The 21,865-nt window shown below is 56.6% G+C and overlaps 1 protein-coding gene across 5 annotated transcripts; it reads left to right on the top strand.

Moving 5' to 3' along the window:
* The first annotated feature begins 265 nt into the window (after nt 1-265).
* LINGO3 (leucine rich repeat and Ig domain containing 3) lies at nt 266-20,882 on the top strand. 5 transcript variants are annotated; one of them, XM_057421222.1, is made up of 4 exons: nt 267-1,291; nt 3,839-3,917; nt 9,419-9,522; nt 18,296-20,882. In XM_057421222.1, exon 4 carries the CDS (start codon nt 18,330-18,332, stop codon nt 20,145-20,147), a length of 1,818 nt encoding a protein of 605 aa, XP_057277205.1. In that variant the 5' UTR covers nt 267-1,291; nt 3,839-3,917; nt 9,419-9,522; nt 18,296-18,329; the 3' UTR covers nt 20,148-20,882. The 5 variants fall into 5 exon arrangements, with proteins under 5 accessions (XP_057277207.1, XP_057277205.1, XP_057277203.1 ...); XM_057421221.1 differs by lacking the exon at nt 267-1,291 and adding an exon at nt 1,912-2,022; XM_057421220.1 differs by lacking the exon at nt 3,839-3,917.
* The last annotated feature ends 983 nt before the right edge of the window (nt 20,883-21,865 follow it).

Below are 21,865 nucleotides of genomic sequence, written 5' to 3'. Positions count from 1 at the left end.
CATCACTGGTCTGTGCCTTGGTTTCTCCCAAAGTACAATAATGGCGTGAAGGGGGCACAGTGAGACATAAATAACATGGGTTTCAGGTGAGAGGCTCAGGAGGGGACAAGGATGAGGTGGCCCCATCCAACCTGGGCTCCCCTGCTGCATTGCTAGCACTCTACCCCCCCAATCAACTCTAACCGTGGCCGGCAGGCAGGAGAGCATCTTCCATCAGACCAAATCAGATCAGCACTTGGCTCCCAGCGACAGGAGCACGAGCCACATGAAGGAAGCAATTCCCCCTGCCCCTTGATTAATAACAAGGCAGATCTGCTGAGCGAGGGCCACGCTGCTTAATTGACTCGGGTTTTGAAACAGCAGCTTAATAACTAGGTTCAAATTAGCCAGAACCACCTTTCCATCCCGGGGAACCGAAAGGAAATGGGGATTGCTCCGGCGTGCCCTCCTCCCACTGCAGCCTCTTTAAAAACACATCTCCAATAAATCAGTTGCATTTCTCATGCTCGGATTTGGGTTTTCATCTTTTTATTAAGCAGTTAAATTGTTACCGGTTAAAACAGCCATGAAATTCCTTCACAGCCATGTAAATCCCCTGGCTTTAACTGCAGATCCAGAGATGAGGCTGGGAGGAACCTCGAATGGGAAAGCCTGAGATGCTTGTGCCTGCAATGAAATTATAAATCCACATCCCAGAGCAAATGAGCAGTAGGAGGCAGCCAGAAATCACCATCAGCAGAAGCGCTGGGCTGCAGCAGGGGATGGAAGTTGCACGTGGAACCGAAAAGGCACCCAAGCTGGGAGAGCTGTTGGCATTTTTCCTGACAACACCCTGCACAAATGGAGTCACTTCAGGCAAGAACATCGAATAGGGGAGCCCCTGGCACTAAAGCAGCCTGGGATTCAGTGCTGTGCCCTGCTTCTTACCCCTGATTCCGTCCCTCAGTTTCCCCATCTGTAAAATGGAGGATGTGCTACCAACCGCTGCTTGAAAACCACTGTCGAATGCAGAAGATGTAACTGAATCACTCAGGTGATGCTCGTCGGCTGTCACACAACAGACCAAGGGCAGCCCGTGTCCCCTGAGCCCTGCGACCCACAAGGCTAATGCCAGCCTGGACCAAGCAGTGATGAATAAAGAAGAGCAACATTTCTGCCCTGGAAGGATTTCAGCCCTAACAGGGGAGCTGGGCTCTCTCAGCCTCAAAACCTAATGAACCACATCGTCTGTATTTGTGGGAGGCTTCAGCGGGAGCAGAGAGGGGCAAGAAGAGAGAAGGAATGGCTGATGGTGAGCACAGTCTATACACGGGATATGGGTGCTGGTAGGGCTCACTGCGCTGCTACCCTGTGAGCCTGGCAACTTCCCGGCCCTACCTTGGCTGCAGGTGAGCTGGGCACTGCTGTGAGGGACAACTGAGCCTGCTGTGGGGGGCACGAAAGCAGTGTTGGGGGCTGCGTGGGTGCTGTTTGTCCCAGTTTCTCTGCTGATGGGAGGAACTGGCCGTGCTGGCCCATAACTACCTTTATGGGGTGCCCCCCCCCCAAGGGCAATGAGGTGGGCACCGGTGCCCTGTCCCAGGGCAGGCGGGGAGGGTGCCAGGGGCTGGGGGAGCCCAGGCAGGGTCGGGGAGGGTGAACCCGGTTTACGCTGGCGCGGGGTCGGGGCCGCCCGCGGGCAGCCGGGGCTGGGGGTGTCCGGGGGGGACCCTTCCGCCTTCGGCCACAGCGGGGTCGGGACCCCCGCTCCCATCCGCGCGTGTGGCCGCGGGCTCTGCCCGCAGCAGGGGCCGCGCATCGCCCCGGTCCCGCTTCCCCGCCGCGCTCCGGGGCCGGGGGCGGCTCCACGCCCGCTCGGCTCCGCTCCGCAGGGCCGGGCACGGCGGGGAAAGGCACCGCCCCCGGGGACGGGCCGGAGACGGGCCGGGGTCCGTCCGGAGCTGCCGCCGCGCCGCCCCCGGGGCTGCGGCTCTGCCCGCGCCGCCGCCGCGCCATGGGCAGCCCGGGAGCCGGAGCCGAGCGGTGAGTGCGGGGTCCCGGGCAGGGGGGAGGACGGCGCCGAGCCGGGTCGTGTTGTACCGGACCCAGCCGGGCCGGGGGGAGCAGAGCCCGGCGGGGCGCACACGTGGGTGCGGGGAGCCCTGCACCTCCAGGGGCCACCGTCTGAAACCGGCTGCGCGGGGCCGCTGCCCGCAGCCCGGGGCTGCAAGGCCCCTCCGCTCCCCGCAGCCACCGGTGGTGCCCGGGAACAGGGGCTCAGCTCCGGCCGGGGCGGGGGGCTCGGCGAGGGCGGCGGTGGCGGGCAGGGCTGTGGTCCCCCGTGCTGGGTTGGCACCGGGGCTTTAAATGGCCTCGAGCAGGCGGAGAGCTGCCCGGGGGTCCAGCGCGGACCTGCCCCGCTCCATCCTGTGCCGCTCGGCCCCGGCGCCCCAGGGGTCTGGTACCCGCAGTCAGCGCTGGGGCTGCTGCTCTCAGCCTTTCCCTGCAGACCCGAGTGAGCATCTGAGGTCTGAGCATCACCAGGCGTCAGGAAAGGGTCTTCCCCCCCTCCATGTCGTGTCGCTCCTGTTTTTCTCCCAGTCCTGCAGGTTCTTGCTCCTTGTCACCCCAGGGCCCTGCCTGTCCCCTCCTCTCAGCATCCTTGATTTTAGGGCTACGTGGATTCTCCTGTCAAAAATCCAGGGCTGGTTTAAATGCAAATGTTACCGGGGTTGTGTTTCTCAGGGAAATGGAGCAGGCAGCATTCGCAGCAGACGTGGCTCCTATCGCCGCTGTTCTGGAAGAGCAGCCTGCCTCTTCCTACTCCAGATCCAGAGTACTTTTTGTGCCAGTTTCTTAATCCACTTGCAAAGCGGATTGAGCTAAAACCTGCCAAAAGGTGCTCTAATTCCCGCAGCGCTCGCGCAAGGGAGCGACTGCAGAAGAGCAGCTGCTCTTTAAATCCGTGCCCAGCCTTACCCTGAGATGAGATTTTGGGGAAGGAGGAATGAGCCGACAGGAGGGTAGAGGGTAACAGAAGCAGGCAGAGCGCCTGCAGAATAGGTGGAGAGCGGATTGGTGTGCGGACCCGCAGCCTGGCAGCACCCAGGGCACCAGCCCATCCCTTCGGAGTAAAGAGTGCCCTGAGAAGCTCAACTCCGAGGACACAGTGGGGTTGGGGACACTCAGGGGCCTGGAGAGGACCAGCCTGGGCCTTTCAAAGAGCTCCCACTTGACGCTTGGTTTCATGGCTTGGTCTCAGATGCCAGGGGGATGCTGCCTGCTCTGGTCCTGGGCATGCACTGCCTAAGGGCTGGAGGCCGCCCTGCCTGGAGCAGGCTGCCCCGGCCAAGCTGGTTTACCCAGGTCCAGCCCCGTTGCTGGGAAGGCACCAGGAGAAAAGCCACATCCAGAGACAGAAAGTTCCTACAAACAATCTCTCTCAATCAAATTGCAAGGAATTAAAACACCCTGGAAAAGCAGAGCTGCCCAGCAGCTCCCAGCAAGCCCAGCAGCTGCTCAATGCAATGTATCCACGTGCATCTTTGAAGCTGGGGCCAGATTCTGTTATTGGCCTTAAAAATGCAGAACTGCAGGTTGTGAACCCCACGATATCCTTTGGTAAAGGGGAGGGGGGAACCTTGGGGCTTTGCACCCCAAAGCTCTGCCCTTTGCCACTGCTTCATCATCCCTAATGCCGCAGGATGGAGATGGGATAAGGTCCCGCACCCCAGGGCATGGCAAGAAACATGGTGCATGTCCTCTGAACAGGAGAATAATTCAAGATGTGTTGGGGAGGTGCCAGTTTGACAGCCTGTGATTGATCTGGTTTAATTTGAGCTAATGTCTGTATCATCAGCGTTTCTGTGGCACTCATTACGGCGGAGGGGAGGGAGCAGAGCTGCTGCCTCTTGCTGCTGGAGGCTTGGCAGTGCCAGGTGAGTTATGGCCAGAGGTGCTCAGAAAAAAGGCTTCTGACCCCCCCAACATTTCTCATGGTTTGCAGAAAACCCATTTCTCAGAGGTTGTAAAAACCCACTTGGGCACCTGCAACCTTTCCCAAAGCCCCTGGTCCTCAGCTGAGCTAAGATTGAGGGGAAGATGCTCTCAAACATGGCAATACCCAGTCTGCAAAACAGCACCCCGAGAGCAGGGAATGTGTTCCCACTGCCTCAGGGAAGCAGCTTCATGAAAGAGTTGTGGCTTTGGGGCTTAAAAATCAGCAGATTTTGCTTTTATCCTGCCCCGTTGGGAGGAGGGAGCTGGGGGAGCAGAGAAACCGGGGCTGAGTTGTGTTTCACCCATCTTGGGCTGCCCTTCCAAGCTGCCCCTTTGCATCAAAGTGGCTGAGCAAGGGACTCACCACAGTGGCAGAGCTAGGGCATCTCGCAGGCATGGCCATATCCTGCACCTCCTCCCGCTGCTGCCAGCCTCACCCTTCCCAGGGGATGCGCTTGTGCTGATCCCTCGCTGAAGATAGCAGGGCCGGGGGCTTTATTCCCATATTTTTTCCTAGCGTTTTGAGCTCAGGAATGTCTGTTTTCATTAGCTGTGTTAATCCTGCATCACGAGATAGCGCATCCCTCGCTCCAAGGCCCAAACCTAATCACTGCGCTTTCCCTCCAAGCAGCAGCACGGGCCCGAATTAAACGTTGAATTTGAAGCCTGATGGTACGGACGGGCAAGAGCACTCGGTGTTTAAAGGCTTTAAATCGATGCTGTTGGAATCGATTTCTTTCAACTCCTGGTTGTTATCTCGCTGCTGTCTCACCCCCGAGCATCCCACCAGGGAGCGGGTGGCCCTTCAATGGGACCCGAAGCTGCCGTAAGGCAGGAGGAGCAGTCAGTGGCAGAGGAGCTGGGCTGCTCCGGCAGATATGAGCCACATCGCTGCTGCGTTCACATCCCTGGGACAGGCACAAGCTGTTGCTGTAGCCCTGGAAATAACATCAGGAATGTGAAGAACATGGATGGGAGCATTTTGCGTGGGCAGCCTGGGTGGGATGCGTTGCCAGCAGCATCTCCCCAAGTGCCAAATCCCACATCTCAGAGCTCAGGGACCCCAGGGCCAAGCGAGGCCGTATCTGAGCTTGTCCCCAGCCATCCCCAGTCACCAGGTGGCTGTAAAAAACCCCAACATACATCCCGTGCCTCAGTTTCCCTGCCTGTAAGTGGATGTAGTCTGCAGGCTTGGCTTTGCAGGTTGTGCACTCTCTCAGTCAGCCTAACTCCTGCTGTTAGTCTGTGTCTGAGCTGTAAAACAACGATTGAATTGCCTGAGAAGGGTCCAGGCAGCATCCTGCAGCATCTCTCCAGTCCCCAGGCAGGGGCTGCAGCATGAGAGCAGAAGGTGCTGCCGAAGGAGGTGCTGCTGGAGCCCAAAGGGCCGTTTTGTGTGTCCTGGAAAAACACCAGTATGAACAGGGGAGGGCAGAAATGTTCAGAGCAGATTTGAGAGGAGATGAAGGAAAGCAATAAAACCTGCAAGAGCGTTCGGAAAGGATGCAGAGAGCCGCTCCGGCTCGCTGCCGTGGTAGGGAATTCATTGTGCTGTGGGCATTATTGGTTGACTTTTCTGGGAGGCTATTTTTGAAGTTTATGTAGGGTTTACCTTGAAAAACAAAGCAAATGCTTCCATGAGGGTTGGCCTGGGGGATGCAGGAGCAGGGATGTGGGACAAAGCGGGGCTGGACCACAGCATCACTCAGCGTTGGCAGCGTGCACTGGGCTGCCAGTGGCAATGGCATGTGCTGGTTTGTCCTCTTTTTGATCCCTTTGCTTTAAGTCGTGATGCTTTGGGGCTGTAGCTGGATCCCTGCGGTGGCCTGGGGATGCCTTGGGTCTGTGGGGTGTTTGAGGTGGGGGCTAAAGCCGGGCAGGATGTGGGTCCATGGCTGGTGTGGGTGGCAGAGCAGGGAAATGGTACTTGTCCCAAGCAGTGAAGCTGGCCACAGCCCCAACACATGCCCTCCTCCTTCCTGCAGCATCTCTCTCAGCCCAGCTCTTTCCTTGCTTTACTCCCCCTGAATTTTTCATGCCACCATGAGCTCCACTGCAGTTTGCAGCCCCATCCATCATAGGGGCTTGTTTTTTAAAGCTGCATCCCAGCTCTTAGCAGCTTGGGCCTGGAGCACTGGGGCTCCTTGTTCAGCTCCCAGTGTGCCAGCCAAAATAGCAGCGGCTACGTACCGTAGTGGAGAGGAACAAGTGTCACCGAAAATTAAAATGACAGAATCCAGCATCAGGGTCTCCGAGGGTTTGTGCTTTATTAAGCAACAGTGAGTTCATGGGAAAAGACTTTCACCCAGAGCACCGGTTGTGTCTACAAGGAAAGAGAACCAGGGACTATATTTAGGTTCAGCCATGTGCTGGGGCAGCAGGGCCAGGCACCATGGGAAGCGAGCCCTGTCCCTGCAGCGCCTGGGGAGGATATGGGGGGGATGCAGGGACCAGGAGCTGGGAAAGGTTCAGCTCTGAGATGCTGCAGAGGTTCCAGCCATGGTACTGCAGGGGAGGAGAGCTGGAGGGTTCCCATTGCCAGTGCAATGGCCTGCCAGGGGTGTTGCACACACCAAGCCACCAAGCACATGTGGCCTGGCTGGAAAAGTCCCTCTGAGAAGCATTCATGCTGTCTGCAACCTGTTTGTGAGCAGCATCCATCCTGCCACTGGGTTAGGAGAAAAAGGGGGGGGGGGGGGGGGGGTCTGCGACCCCGAGCGTGAGCTGATGCTCACACCCATCAGTCCCTGCCCGATGCTGTGAGGTCCCTTGTGTGATTCTGCCTCCCTGAAATGTGGTTTAGTGATGATGAGGGTTATTTAATAGATCAATGTTTTATCACTTTGCCTTAGGGTCTCCCTCTTTGCACCGCCCCCTCTTATTAAAAATTCATTATTTCTCCCAGATACTGTTGCTAGAGGGAGGCAGAAGGAAATGAAGGATGATCTTAGAAAGGAGGATGGAAAATATTTAACAGGAAAGGAAGAAAGAAACGGTTGAAACAAATATTGCCCTTCTCGCTGCCATGGGCATGTTTGAGCCCAAGTGCTGCCAACAGACTTGAGGAGGTCGTGTGGGACCTGGGGTGAGCCTGGGGTCCTGCCTCTGCCTGGGGCTGTGGAACCCATCACTATGGAGGTGGCAAAGCTGCCTCTGTCTTCAGAGCGTGGGGACATCATGGTTGTTTCTGCAGCAAATGCTGGCAGATGTGGGAGGGAAGAAGCAGAGATATGGTGGACCTGCAGCAGGGCAGGGGGATGCGCCTGACCTCCAAATCATCTCCCATCTTTGGCATCTCCAGAAAAGTCTCCCTGAGGCCTCACTTGCTTTTCCTGGTCAATTTGGGTGCTGTTTCTGCCTGGGCAGATGGGAAGGTTCATTTGCAGACTTAGAGGGGTTGATGGGCTGCGTGGTGAGGGACCAACTCACCTGGCTCTGCGACACCAGGAGCTTTGGCTGCAGTGTGGAGCTGTTGGGCAGCCGGATCAGCTGTAAAATAACCAAAGTCAGCAGAGCATCAGCGTGCTGCCAGTGGGGATGGACCATGGATGGACTGAATAGGACCCAGGTGGGCTTGGGAAGGCGTTTTCCATCTTCAATAGGCCTCATGAACATGGTCCCTACAGTGCTTCTTGCAGGTCAGTGACCATCAGGGGTTTGTAGAGCCGCAGTTGACCATCCCATCCAAACTCCATCAGCCAAGTCTCCATAGTGACTGCTTCATGGGTACTCTTAATACCTCAAATTAGGCTGGTGGTTTTGTTTCCCTTTGTGGGAAGCACCGAGTTCTGTGCCCACAGCCATACCCTGGCTCAGTGGTGCAGCCAGAGGAGCAAAACCATGAGGGTGGTTGATGCTTCTGGCCTCTTTTCCAGAGGGTCACCCGGTCTGACCTTCCCCGTGTGCGGGACAGCTGGGCACCAACTCTTCGGTATTGGCAGAATGAGCTATTTTGTATTTTTCCATTTAAATCTCATTTGAAGGAAAGTCCATCTGGTTCCCTTCGTGCTGCCAGAGGAAAAAGGCTGCTCTTGGGTCAGCTTTTTCAGGGTGTCTCCTCTCTGGAAACACAGATGGGGACTGTATGGCCAGGACCTCCATCTCTTCTCCTCTGTATCACAGCAACAAGGTGGGGTGGAGCAGGGCCCCCATAATTGAATGCTAATTGGGGATGGAAAAGGAGCAGGGCCCTGCAATTGCAAACAGAAGATGGAAGCGACATAAATGAGATCTAAATTGTGACCTTTTTCCATAAGCAGGAGTACTAACTAGGTGTGACAAATGAGGGGGGCATGATCTTGCCTTCATTAGTCCTTGTGCTCAGGGCTGACATGGAACTGGAGCCTTTGTTCTGCTCCAGGGAAGTGCAGATGTGGCATCCCTCCATGCCCGATGCCCCAGCAGTGTGTTGCTCCAGGAGTTAGTTTGGAGGCTGGAGCACTTCAAGGGTCCCATCATCACTTCAAGGGGCAGTTTTCCTTCTTGTCTTCAGGATCACTTTACTTGCATCAAGCACCAGCCTTGTGCCAAAGGAATTTCCAGCTTAAGGAATGTCCTGCTGGGGTTCAGCACCACAGCCTTTCCCCTGCCTTGCTCAGCCCTGCACCAACATCTGGCAACCTCTGGAAATTCAGGTTGCTTGCTGTTGCAGTGGCAAACGGGGTTGTGATCTGATGGATGAGTCTCATCCATCACCGGACACTCTCCTGTCACGGCTGCCAGGTTGTTTTCCCATGGATTTCCCCTAGGGTTCTCCCTGGGTCCTGCCTGTTGCTGGCCTGTGAGTTATGGTTCACAGCAGGACATGGGCAGAGTCACCAGTGTGGGGATCGCTTGATGCTGGGCTGGGACCTATTGACGCTGAGGTCCAGCTCAGTGACTTCCCACTCTCCAAAGACTCTGGAGAAAGAGGTCTTTTCTCCTTTTTCTTTTCCTTGTGCAGACAGATGCTGTTTGAGGGCCTTTCACTAAGAGAGGATTTCACTGATGATTTCAGATGAGCAGCCTGTGACACCCCCTCCACAAGAATGTGTCATTTTTATTGTTCATATTTCAATAGCTAAAGGTCAAGCGCAAGCCTGGCCGGCTGGAAGGCTGATGGTAATTACTCTAATGAGCAGAAGTCTCTGGCTTAGTGCTCCCTGTGACACTCTCCCAGATGCCAGGCAGTGCAACACTGCCTGGCCAGACCCTGGACACTTGGGTTGTTGTGGAGGGGCTCCTGGGGTCCCAATCTCTTGTTGTATAATTTATATATACAAGCAGGCAAGCTGCAATGGTCCGGTCGCACATCAGGCTGGAGCAGCACTGAGGATGCTTCTCCTCTCTGGGAGGTGCCTGTGTCCACGTCCTTGGGCTTTGGGGGTGTTTATTTGGAATTGCTGTGCTGGACACTGTGGAGGGGTGATTTACAGCTGTCTCCTTGTGCTGTTTTGTCCAGAGGGGCTGAGGCTGGCTGTGCTGGATGCTTTGCTACTTAAACATTCCTGGTCTTGGATGCCATAGCAGACCCAGATGTCGGTGCAGCCCTGGACCTGCAGAACGGTGAGTGCTTCCCTGGGCTTGAGTGGGGTGAGGCAGGGTCAGCATCATCACTGCTGTTGCACCCCATGGGGTTTGTACACTTGAATGCTTGAAACCCAGCTCATTTTTAACTCATGGCCATCCCTGCTTGGTGGCATTAGCTCCTTCCCTGTGCCCACCTTCCTTTTGTAGTGTGGTACCATCAAGCCAGAGGTTTATCGCATGTAACAGCTGAGAAATCTCCTGCCTGACCCCAAAATGAGCGAGAATTAACTGAAGTGGGGACATAATGCGAAGCTCAGGGGCGTTAAGCTCTGGTACTCACTTCGAGGTTGCTGGCAGACAGCAGTGGGGGCCCAGCCTTGGATGCACTGGGATGCACGTGCAGCATCCGTTTGAAGAGCAGCGGTTCAGCTGGACATGGGAGTCCAGCTCCATCCTGGGAGAGGGGCTCTGGTAACTTTGCCCTTGCCTTGCTGTCAGGATGCCAGTCAGGGAGTTAGATCCAGTCCTGCCATCCCTTTACCTTCCCACCAGAGACTTTTGACTTTTGGGAACCTCTTTGGGGCTGCATATGGGAAAGGAGATGCTCTCCTGGGTCCATAGCCACAGCTGATGCCCCGAAGCTGTAGACGTGGGCACTGACGCCAGTGTGTCTCTCTCCAAATGTCACTGCTGCAATGTCCAGCCTGGAGGAGATGGGGGGGGGGGGGGTTTGCAGCTGAACCCCCCTGAGGCTTGGCTGGCTCTCTCCAAATCTGAGCAGTGAGGCTGAGAGGGATCTGTTCTGCCCAGGGCTTGGGCAGGCCTCGGATGAGCCCCTGTACCCCTGCCCTCAAGGGCTGGTCTCACTCCCACCTGCAGGACAAGGTATAGGTTTGCAGTGTCAGACGTTATTCCACCCTGTAACAGCTTTTTGCTTTGTTTGCTTGCTGCTCCCATGATCATAATGGGGCTGGCAATAAAATTTCCAATGCAGCAGCTGTAGGCAGCTCTTAAGAAATGCATCCAGCCCAGGACTGATGCTGAGCAGAGCCGAAAGGAGGAGTGAAGGCTGTGGCTCCCCTTGTGGGGGTCCTGCTCCAAGCAGGGTTTCCAGCAGCTCAGAGCCCCCACATCTGCACCTCGCACCCTTCTGCATGCACAGAGGTTTGCTCACAGAGCTACGAGCTTGTTTTCCCTCTGGAGAGCCAAGCAGTGGTGTCGGAGTCGGGTGGTTTTCCACCCATGGCTGCCTCTCCCGCGCTGTCCTCGGAGCAGACCTGAGGTAAGGGATTAAGAGCAGACTTTGCCATCCAAGGTCCAGCGCTGGCAGCCACAGGCATCGATCAGGGTGTGATTTATGTGCCAGCCCTCGAGGAGCTCAGGCCAGCATCACCGAGATGCTGAGCTTAATGAACAACCTAATGTACGAGGGCTGGCGCACAGGACCAGGGGGACAAATGGGGTCATTTTGGGGCAGAGCCTGCAGGAAGCATCTGGCTCTTGGGCTGCAGCATGAGAGCTCCACCAGCAGCATGAGGGGGGGGCTTAGCCAGGCCAGGACCACGGGGCTGCTGCCCGTGTGCCAGCCCAAGCCCTCGTCATGGCCCCAGGCAGCATCATCATTCAGCTTTCTGCAAGGTGGCTAATTACAGCGTGTGTCTTTCTGTTGGGATTATTAATCATCCTGCTCCTGCACTTCGTTTATTACAGAGCTGCCTGTGTTAGAGGAGCGTGGGCACAGGGTCCCTTCATGTGCCGAGGTGGCACGTTCCATGCTGCTTAGGAGCCCTTCTAGGGCTTTGCGCCTTCGGTTTCTGTAGGACACGGGGGCTCCCAGCATGGGGGGACAGTGTGGGGTGTGTCCCCCGGCAGCCCCAGTGCTCTGCTGGGGCTGTCCTGCTTGGGCAGACTCCAGCAAGCTCCCTCTGCCCCTTCCCCGTGGCTCCAGCCCGGGCATGGTTGGCTTCAGTGCTTTCCTCTGCCGAGGTTTTGCTCCCAGGCTGTGTTAAGCGATGAGCTCGTAAATCGGGCACCGCGCACCGCAGGAGGCAGGAGGGGGAAGCAGCTGCAGGAGAAGGAGCAAATTCCCCTCTCTCATTTAATGATCTTTATTTGTGCCTCCGTAGGGGAAGGAGCCCTTGCCAGGAGCATAGCCCTGTTTTCCAAGATGCTCTGCTCGTAGCCAGGGTACGTGCGTGCCCGACGGTCACGTCTGCGCTGGCCGGGGCTGTTATGGGCTCGTGGATTGTAAATCTCTCAGCAACGTCGTGGTGTGGGCTTTAAAACAGACAGATGCCAGGCAGACACTTCCCAGGGGCTCAGGTTCCCCATCCCTGCGCCTAGTGCAGAAACCTGAGTACGGGCAAACCTTGGGCCCTGGGTTGGGTCAGATGGGGACCTTTGGTTCAGATTTGGTTCAGATGGGGAGCTTTGGTTCAGATTTGGTTCAGATGGAGACCTTTGGTTCAGATTTGGTTCAGATGGGGAGCTTTGGTTCAGATTTGGTTCAGATGGGGAGCTTTGGTTCAGATTTGGTTCAGATGGGGAGCTTTGGTTCAGATTTGGTTCAGATGGGGAGCTTTGGTTCAGATTTGGTTCAGATGGGGAGCTTTGGTTCAGATTTGGTTCAGATGGGGACCTTTGGTTCAGATTTGGTTCAGATGGAGAGCTTTGGTTCAGATGGGGAGCTTTGGTTCAGATTTGGTTCAGATGGGGAGCTTTGGTTCAGATTTGGTTCAGATGGGGAGCTTTGGTTCAGATTTGGTTCAGATGGGGAGCTTTGGTTCAGATTTGGTTCAGATGGGGAGCTTTGGTTCAGATTTGGTTCAGATTTGGTTCAGATGGGGAGCTTTGGTTCAGATTTGGTTCAGATTTGGTTCAGATGGGGAGCTTTGGTTCAGATTTGGTTCAGATTTGGTTCAGATGGGGAGCTTTGGTTCAGATTTGGTTCAGATGGGGAGCTTTGGTTCAGATTCGGTTCAGATGGGGAGCTTTGCAAAGCCCAGAGCCCCTGGGCTGTCTCCTGCCCTTTGGTGGGAAAGGAGGAAGGTGGTTTTACAGGGTAGTGTCCTAGACCCAGGCTGCCTCTGAGCTCGTTGTTGGGTGTTCTTTTAGCTGGGTGGGTGCTAACAGACAAGGATACCAAGGGGTTTGTGGCCAGCAGCTGGTCCTGGTGACAGCCAGCGATGGTAAAACATCAGGGGGAAGTCCTGGGGATGTGGGCTGTCAAGTCTGTATTTCCCTTCCAGACTCTCATCGCCCTGCCCATGATGTTAATGGGCTTCTGCACATTGAAAGTTCTCACTGTGAACCTTTCCATTTGCTGGGAAACCTCAACAAAATAACTCCTAGTGCCCATGTGGGGACCAGTGCCACCGCCTAGAGCCAAGTTCAGCTCAAGTGTTTCCAATGGGCGCTAGTGGAACACTCACTGGCACCAGAGTGGTTTTGGGTGCAGCTGAAGACAGGGAGTTAAGCTCAGCCTTAGCTCCCATGTGGTCCAGCAGATGCCGAAGTTGCTGAGATCCAGGTTGGGTTTGCTCTCAGCCAACATTTCCTGGTAGCAGTCGAGATTCAGATCTGGCTGATGGTTCAGTTCAACTGCTTGGGTCGAAGTAAGAGTAGAGCACCCACTTGTCCTGCTCCCCCTTCCCTGGTTTTAGAGGCGTTATTCACCTTGGTAGAGAAATAAAGATGCTCATGGAATATTAAATACCTCCCCAAAGCCCCTGTTGCTGATGAGTGGCTTCTGCACCTCGCTCCCTAGTACATGCAGTGACCTTTTAGAAATGTTGAACGTTGTGGTCGTATCTAAATGTCTTCTCCCCTGGGAGCATCTTGTGGAGATAGAGATTCAGACATGATGTCTATCAAGAAGAAAAGCAGATTGCGGCCAATCTGTGGCTGCCTGCGCAGTATTGCCTGGGCCATGTGCTCAAGAATCATAAGGTTGTCTCTAAAAATAAGCGGTGGCTTCTTTTGAGTTGTCTCCTTGGCATCTGAGCTCATTAGGGAATCCTCGTTTCTGGGTTTTCACAGTATTTGTGAGGGCTGGGAATTTCCACATGGAAGGGAAGTGGTCGCGGCTGTCGAAGACTCAGGATGGGGTGGGAAGACGGCTCCATGCAGACGTCAGTCCTGGCTTTTCCTGGGTAGAAAGGGTAAATCCTCCCTCTGCTGAGAGCTCACACAGACTTCCTGCTCCAGCATCGTCTCGGCTGGCCCCGAGACCTGGGGCTGTTGAGCAGGGGTTGATGCGTGAGATGCAGCAGCTGCCAGTCACCAAAATAACTCCCTTCTAGAGAAGGCTTTCATGTTTCTCCAGCAGTCCCTTTGAGCCGCGCTTCAGGACCCTTCCTGCAGTGACCCAGCCTCTCTCCTCACACACATCTCTCCTTTCAGGCTTTCTCTCCCTGTTTCTGCGAGTTGTCAGGAAAATCTGCTCCTGTTTGAGCAGCCTCAAGAGGGACACAAAGGTGTCTGTCAGGAGCACGGTCACCCCTGCCACCGTGGGTGTCCCAGCACCAACCCAGCTGCTCGGTTCTCCCCGGTGCTCCTCCTGCCCCAGCGTGGCTTTGCAGGACAATGAACTGACCCAAAGGAATGTGCTCTGGGTGCACCAAGAGCAGCAGAGCCGGGGTAATTTGTTCCCCCAAAAGACTCCGATGGGATTAGGAATAACTCCCAGCTAGATAATTCTCCATTAGGTCTGGTGATTGATTTTCTTCCTGCTTAGCCCCAGCTCTCACCTCCTCTCCCTGTTTCAGCTGGATTATTCTCATGCTTGGTTTGCTAATTGCCTGATCTCCAAAGCCTCCTTGGAATGAGGCAGACACATCACTGGCCTCCTCTGACCCTCTGAGCTTTCTGCCTTTTTGTTTGTGCCTCAGCTCTGATTTAATCCCCTCCGCTCCCCATCATAAGATGGGTCATGCCTTCCAAGAGGGAAAACATGCTGGTGTAACTCCTGGACCCAGGAAAGGTCCTAGGGATGCCCCTTCCCCTCCTCCCTGTCACATCCATCCTCTCCATGCCCCCTGGTCTTTTCCAGGGCTTTTCCAAGCTCAGTGTGGCCACAGACCTGCTGGGTTTGCAGACTCAAGGCAATGGATTAAATAAAGGCACAGGTTTATTTTTGAGTGATGGCACAAGAAACCTCAGAAATGCAGCACAGGTCACCATCGGGACGTTCAGGGTGCCCATCCTCCACTATAAACCCATTTCAAGGGCGGTGGGTGGGTTGAGTCCCAGAAGAGCCATGGAGCCTAGCTGATGCAGCCGTATTCCCATTCCTGGTAGTCAAGTTGATAGCCCAGGACCAAGGAGCACACGGAGCTTGTGCTGAAGGTGAATCCGAGACTTTCCCCTGAGCCATCCTGGTACATGTCCGTGTAGACAAGACCCTTAATGACATGGGTTAGTGGTGGCCTTGGCAGTGCTGGGGTAAAGGTGGCTGCCTCTGCCAAGCCGCTGGCACTGAGCCTGATGCAGGCAGTGACTGGGACACTTGGCTGCCAGGGCAGGGCTGAGCAGTGAATGGGCATCACTCGGGGTGTTTCCAGCAGCGTTTGGCTGCTGTTGGTGTTTGTAGGAGCCCTCTCCTGTCCCGTGCCAAGTTTGGGACCTGCTGGCACCGGTGCAAGTCGCTGGCACTGCCACCACCCTGTGACCTGTGCGTCGGGGCACTGATACTATCCCTCCATCAGTATTTTGAGGACGAGCCTTTCCAAAAGGCATGGGGGTCACCATTTGCAGTGGGGTGACTCGGGCTTGGCCTCGAGCAGCAGCAGTGGGTTCTTGAAGAAGGTCTCAGCAGGACCATTTTGCATCCTGCAAGTCAGCAAGAATAAAACAAGACGCCGCTATGACTGAAGTATTTGTACTTGCACAGTGTCAAAAGAGGGGAACCTGGAATTGTCAACCTTGGCTTATTTTCTGGTCTTTATTCAGAAAAAGGGAGAAAATGGCAGCTGAGGAGCCATTGTTCTTAGAGGAGGTGATTGGGCCAAGCGTGTACACCAAAGCAGGAGCCATTTGAATGGGGTGGAAGAGACCTTGCTCCCTCCTTTTCTCTACAACGTGGTGGTGCAAGGGAGCAAAACCCCACCTGCAGGGGCTGAGCATCCGAGAGCCGGGTGGTTGAAGAGCACCGGTTCCTCCATGCTCTGACCCTGCCTGCTGGGAAGCACCATGGTGCCGGTGGCTGGGACAAACTGGGCTCTGTGGCCTCACATCCTGCTGGGAAGGGAGGGGAGGAAGGGGTCAGAGGTGGTCCAAGCTTCCCCCCTACCCTGCCACAGCCCCTCGGGTTTTCCCGGCTCCGTTCCCCATCCCTGCATGCAGCAAGCGTGTTATTTTTAAAACCGAATTAGATGCAAGGAGAGCCTCAATCTGAGCCTTCAGCTAAAGGCTTAATTGGCCTCACTCCCCAGGGACCAAGCTGCACTATCGGGGTAATGAGCTATTAATAAACAGCTCTGAGCTCGGCTCTGCCTGCGGTGGATGGGGATCACATCCCCCTGGTTGTCACTGCAGGGGACGCGGGGTCTCTGTCACTGGGCTGGCTCCTATGGGATGTCCTGGAGCTGGCAGGGACCCCCACGGTCAGAGCTGGCATCAGCCACCGTGGCTCATGAGAGCTCCTGTCCGCCAGGGTTTGCTGGGAGGGGGCTCATGCAACTCCCCCCACGGGCTTTGCTGAGGGTGTCAGGGCTGTGCCCAGCTCCACCGGAGCACCCATGGGGCAGCCGGGGTGGCCGATGCTCTGCTCCAGCAGCAGAGCGGGGAGGAGAGCCTGGGGCTAAGGCTCCCGCTCCCCATCTGCTGGGTAAAACAATGCCAGTGGGTTCAGACCTTTGCTTAGGGGATCAGGTGGCCGGAGTAGTAACCAAAAGTGGAGTAGGGTTACCCCGGGCTCATTCATAATGAACACAGCACAGAGCTGGCGTGCTTCGGGCTGCCTCGGGACAGCGGTGTGGGCAGGGAGGTGAAGGGGTCAGGATGCAGCCAAGCATGGGAGACCCTTATTCTGGCAGTGGTGCCTGGGCACATTTGTTTAGTGTAGAGACACTAAATAAGAAGTGTTATGAGACGTTGGGAGAGCTTTTTCCTTGTGGGTTTGCAGGTCGTGCCTGGCTGCACCCATCCTATCCAGCCCTGTGGCAGAGCAGGAATGGAGGCTTCTGAACTAGGGGGAACCAAGCAAATCCTCCCCCTGAGCCAGCTCAGGTTCCCGAGGGCACCAGCCAGGCAGAGCCCATTGCAAAATGGCTCTTGGCACGGCTGTGAGCAGCCTCCTTGAAGGCAGAGGCTGCCGAGCAGCTCCAGAGCAAGGAGCTCTGGTCCTCAGGCATTTAAGGATCCCCAGTCGCAGGACACAGGGGTTTGGGTGCAAGTTGTGAAGCCTGAGCAGTGCTGGAGAGAGGGTTGTGGGGCTGGTGAGGAGAGAAGGAGGAGCTGGGATGTGTGGCAGGGGCAGCAATGGGGTCTCTGGTCCCACACTGCTGTCCCACAGCAAGGAAGGACGATGCTGCAAAACCCCTCCCTGTGGGAGAAATGATAACACCTCCCTCTTGGTTTGGTTTTTTGGAAGAGGAAGGGGAATGTGTCTTGCGCCACCACTCCAGGGTGCTCCCTCCTCCATGGGGGACGAGGATGGGGGATTTGGGTGGTGGTGCCTTATCCTATTCCTGCTGTGGGCTTGCCCCAGCAGTTCCCACCATGTCTCCTGGTGGCAAGCAGCACCTCCTCCTCTATCCCTCCATCACCCCCTAAAACAAGCACCAGCCACCTTATCAGAAGCTTTTGGGCAGTGAGGACAATCACCTCTGCAGGGGTGGCTGGAGGGGCTGCCTCTGCCCTCTGTACCCCCCAAATTGCCTTTGTTGGGCTGAGAAACAGCCCGCAGCACCCCAGCCAAGCAGCTCTGCCACTTAATTAGGTTAATGACAGTGCTTCCCTGTGGAAAGGCAGCTGAGGAGTTTGCAGGCCCTGAGAGGTGTTTCCAGGCAGCCTGGAAGATCTGGGGCATGGGAAACAGGGAAAGGGAAGCAGAGAAAAGGGAAAGCAGCAGCAAAGTGCTAATCCCTGGGAAGGAGGGCAGCCAGGCTCCGCGCAGGATCAGTGCTAATCCCTCATCTGAGACGCTTGTGCCCATGGATGCTTTAATCTCCACTCCAAGAGGGTGACGCTGAGGACAGGGACAGGACAGGTCCCTTTGTGCAGTGCTGAGCATCTGCTTGCCCTGCGGGACCTCACTGAGCCCAGGGCCTGGGAAGGATCTGTGCCACGGGATGAGACCAGGACAGGGAGCAGAGGGGATGTGGCATCCCACCTGTGTCATGAGTTTGCAGGGCCTCTGACTGCATCTCTTTGCTTCTACACTGCCCTGGGGGGTCTGTGTCCCCCGTTATCCTGGGGCACTCATGGTCCCCATGCCTGTGTGTGCACTGTCAGTGGTGCCCAGCAGGCATAAGCCAGGCAGGGAGCAGAGGCTGGGATGCGAGTCTGTTTCCATGTCTCCTCTTGCAGGTCTCTCCCCCTGCCTCAGTTTCCCTGCTCTCCTAACAGCACGTGCAGGCAATGAGGCTTGTTTAGCCCAGCTTTGCACAGGGCACAGTCACTGGGTCACACTTGAGATGCTGAGGGTCCTGCAGGGATTCTTGCTGGGGGCTGGGACTTCATCATTACCACGGGACATGGTTTGGGGAGAGTTTTCCAATCTCAGCCCACACGGGTGATCTGGGGCTGGGCAGGACTTTGTTGGCTTCCCCCAAGCTCGCTGCTGACTCCGCATCTCTCTCCCTTCCAGGCGCATGGGAGAATGGTCGTGAGCCCATAAGATCATGCTCTACACAATGAGATGTTGGCTCCCGGTCCTGGTCCTCCACCTGGTGCTGCTGAGCCCCCGGCGGGCGGCCGCCTGCCCTGCCCGCTGCGAGTGCGCCCCGCAGATCAAGTCGGTGGTGTGTCACCGCAAGCGGCTCACCTCCATCCCCGAGGGCATCCCCACCGAGACCAAGATCCTGGAGCTCAACAAGAACCGCATCCGCTGCCTGAACCCGGGGGACCTCTCCCCGTACCCGCTGCTGGAGGAGCTGGATTTTAGCGAGAACATCATCTCCAATGTGGAGCCGGGCGCCTTCAGCAACCTGTTCAACCTGCAGACCCTGCGGCTGCGGGGGAACCAGCTCAAGCTCATCCCGCCGGGGGTCTTCACCAAACTGACCAACCTCACCCTCCTGGACATCAGTGAGAACAAACTCGTCATCCTGCTGGACTACATGTTCCAGGACCTGCGAAACCTGAAGAGCCTGGAGGTGGGGGATAACGATTTGGTGTACATCTCCCAGCGGGCCTTCTCCGGGCTGCTCGGCTTGGAGCAGTTGACCATTGAGAAGTGCAACCTGACCTCCATCTCTGCCGAGTCGCTCTCCTACCTCCAGAACCTGGAGGTGCTGCGGCTCCGGCACCTCAGCATCTCTGCGCTGGAGGACCAGAACTTCAAGAAGCTCTACAACCTCCTGCAGCTGGAGATCGACAACTGGCCGCTGCTGGAAGACATCTCCCCCACCAGCTTTCAGGGCCTGAACCTCACCTTTCTCTCCATCACCTACACCAACATCACAGCCGTGCCCGCTGCTGCCTTGAGGAACCTGGTGTACCTCCGGTACCTGAACCTGTCCTACAACCCCATTAGCACTGTGCTGAAGGGCTCCTTTAAAGACCTCATCCGGCTCCAGGAGCTCCACATCGTGGGTGCTCTCCTGGTGTCTGTGGAACCACAGGCTTTCTCCGGCCTGAGACAAATCCGGCTGCTCAACCTCTCCAGCAACTTTCTCTCCACGCTGGAGGAGAGCACCTTCCACTCCGTCAACACGCTGGAGACGCTGCGGGTGGACAGGAACCCCCTGGCCTGCGACTGCCGCCTCCTCTGGATCCTGCAGCGGCGGAAGACGCTCAACTTCGACGGGCAGCAGCCCATGTGCTCCTCACCGCCCGAAATCCAGGGCAATGCCCTGCGGGACTTCCCGGACTCCGTGCTCTTCGAGTACTTCACCTGCCAGAAGCCCAAGATAAAGGATCGGAAGCTGCAGCACGTGACGGCCCGGGAAGGACAGTCCGTGTCCTTCCTTTGCCGGGCGGATGGGGAGCCAGACCCCTCCATTGCCTGGGTGTCCCCCCAGCACCGCATGATCACCACCCGCAGCACGGGGCGGGTGACCGTGCTGCCTGGGGGCACCCTGGAGATCCGCTTCGCCCAGGTGCAGGACAGTGGCACCTACATCTGCATCGCCAGCAACGCCGGTGGCAACGACACCTACTTCGCCACGCTGACGGTCAAGGGGCGCCTGAATGACGGCTCCCACTATGCCAACCGGACTTTGTACCTCCATGAGTTCAACGACACCTCTCACAATGACACGCAGGTCTTCTTGAAGTTTACGTTGGACCTCAAGACCATCCTGGTCTCCACGGCCATGGGCTGCATCACCTTCCTTGGCGTGGTGCTCTTCTGCTTCCTCCTCCTCTTTGTGTGGAGCCGGGGCCGCGGGCAGCACAAGAACAACTTCTCAGTGGAGTACTCCTTCCGCAAGGTGGACGGTCCCACCACCACCACCGGCCAAGGAGGAGCCAGGAAGTTCAACATGAAGATGATCTGAGCCTCTCCTGGCGGAGAACTGTTGTCTGCTGCCTGGCCATGGGCACAGCCGCAGGAGGATGGGGCTGGGCGATGTGGGAGCACTGGTGATGTCCCAGGGCTGGCGATGGGACGTCGCTGTGCTGGGACATGGCCGGAACCATGGTCAGAACCGCATGGACCTTGGGGTTGGAGAGCGATGACCCCAGCCCCATGGTGAACCCCAGGGGCACAAATGGCTCAGGGGCCATCCCGGCTCCAGGGGCTCCCAATGTAGCCAACATCTTTGCTACCAACTATGCATTTCTCCAGCCAACAAATCAGCAGCGTTTGGACCTGGGAAAAACAAACTGATTCCCTTTTTTTCCCCCTTTCCCTTTTTCTTTTTTTTTTTTTAAAGACTCTGGAAAACTTTCCTGGTGGTCGGTTCTGGTTCTTCTCTTTTCTTCTTGTTGGGGTTTGGGAGATTTTTGGTCCAATGATTTTTTTTTTTTTTTAATGAATTTCCAAGAGAAAAGTCTTCCGTGGCGATGCGGGACTGGGAGAGGCACTGGGGGAGGTCGTGCTAAGTCGGGGTGCCCCCCAGCCCCTTGGCAAAGCTGGATCCCCAAAGGCACATCTGTGCCTGGAGAGCTTCCCATCGGCAAATTGAAGACACGGCATCTGCAAACGTGGGTGCCCAGGGATGCTCCTGCACAAGCAATAACAACCCACCCAAAGCTGGGCTCTGAAGAGGCAACAGCAAGAAACAGAAGGGGGAAGGAAGGCAAAATGAGGCCAAGGTCATTAAATGAGGAGGAGCAGCCCTGGGGTGATGCAAGGCCCTGTCTTTGCATCCGCCCAAGCCACCGTGGGAGCAGCAGGGTGGGGAGTCAGGATTCCTGCAGTGCAAAGGCGGTTTTGGGTCCATTTTCCTTGGCTTGCAAAGTCTGCAGCAGAGCAGGAGCTGGCTCGTCCTGTGCAGGGGGGCCCGTACAGCCCATGGAAGAAGAGAGAAAGGCTTGGAATGAGCCGCTCAGGAACCAATAGCAAAAGCAAATACCAGGAGAAGGACCCGGCTGGCACCTGCATTGTGTCCGCCCGGATCCTGCACCCTCCAGCGCTGAGGACCAGGGGTCGGTGTCCCTGGGCTTGGCTCCTTGCTGCCAAGGGGACTGTTCCCGACTTCCTACCCCACCCCTGCCCAGGGCAGAGCTGGCTTCAGCTCAGGGATAGGATTTTGGGTGGGAGAAGGAGCAGAGCTGGCACAGATAGAAAGGAAGAGCCTGGATGGGACCTAGACGAGTCAAGGAGCCCATCACTTCCTCCTCTTCCTCTTTCTTCTCCTCCCATGTGCACCCATGGGAGCTGCTGCACATCCCACCTCTGGCCCCGTTCCTGTGGGCACGTCTACCTACCTGGATGCAGGGCTCTGGGAGCTGGAGAAGGCAGTTGCCCATCTTCTGCTGGGCATCCCTGGGCTTTGGGGGCTGCACTGGAGGCAGGGGCTCCCGAGGGGTCAGGGCTTTGCTGCACAAGTGGCTGCTCAGATGCTCCCCTCTCGCACCAATGGGAGCCCCAGCGGGGAGAGGAGCGATGGAGCCACTGGGTTCAGCACCCACCCTCCTCTCCAAGGTGCTCCCGCTGGTCACTGGCAGGATCCAGCCCCAAAGTGGGGGGGATGCTGCCCATCTCTCCCTTCGCATGCCCGGTGCCCCCCGCTCCCCGAGCCGTGCATGCCGTGTCCCACCGCGGTCTCAC

The sequence above is a fragment of the Pezoporus wallicus genome, unplaced genomic scaffold (assembly GCF_028554395.1).
Source record: "Pezoporus wallicus isolate ANWC-B61680 ecotype Strahan unplaced genomic scaffold, APGP_CSIRO_Pwel_v1 scaffold_14062, whole genome shotgun sequence".
Lineage (NCBI taxonomy): Eukaryota > Metazoa > Chordata > Aves > Psittaciformes > Psittacidae > Pezoporus > Pezoporus wallicus.
This window is presented reverse-complemented; position numbering and strand designations above follow the sequence as displayed.

What these genes read in the sequence shown, in the direction of transcription:
- LINGO3 (XM_057421224.1), top strand. Translation starts at nt 18,330, where the DNA reads ATGCTCTACACAATGAGATGTTGGCTCCCGGTCCTGGTCCTCCACCTG.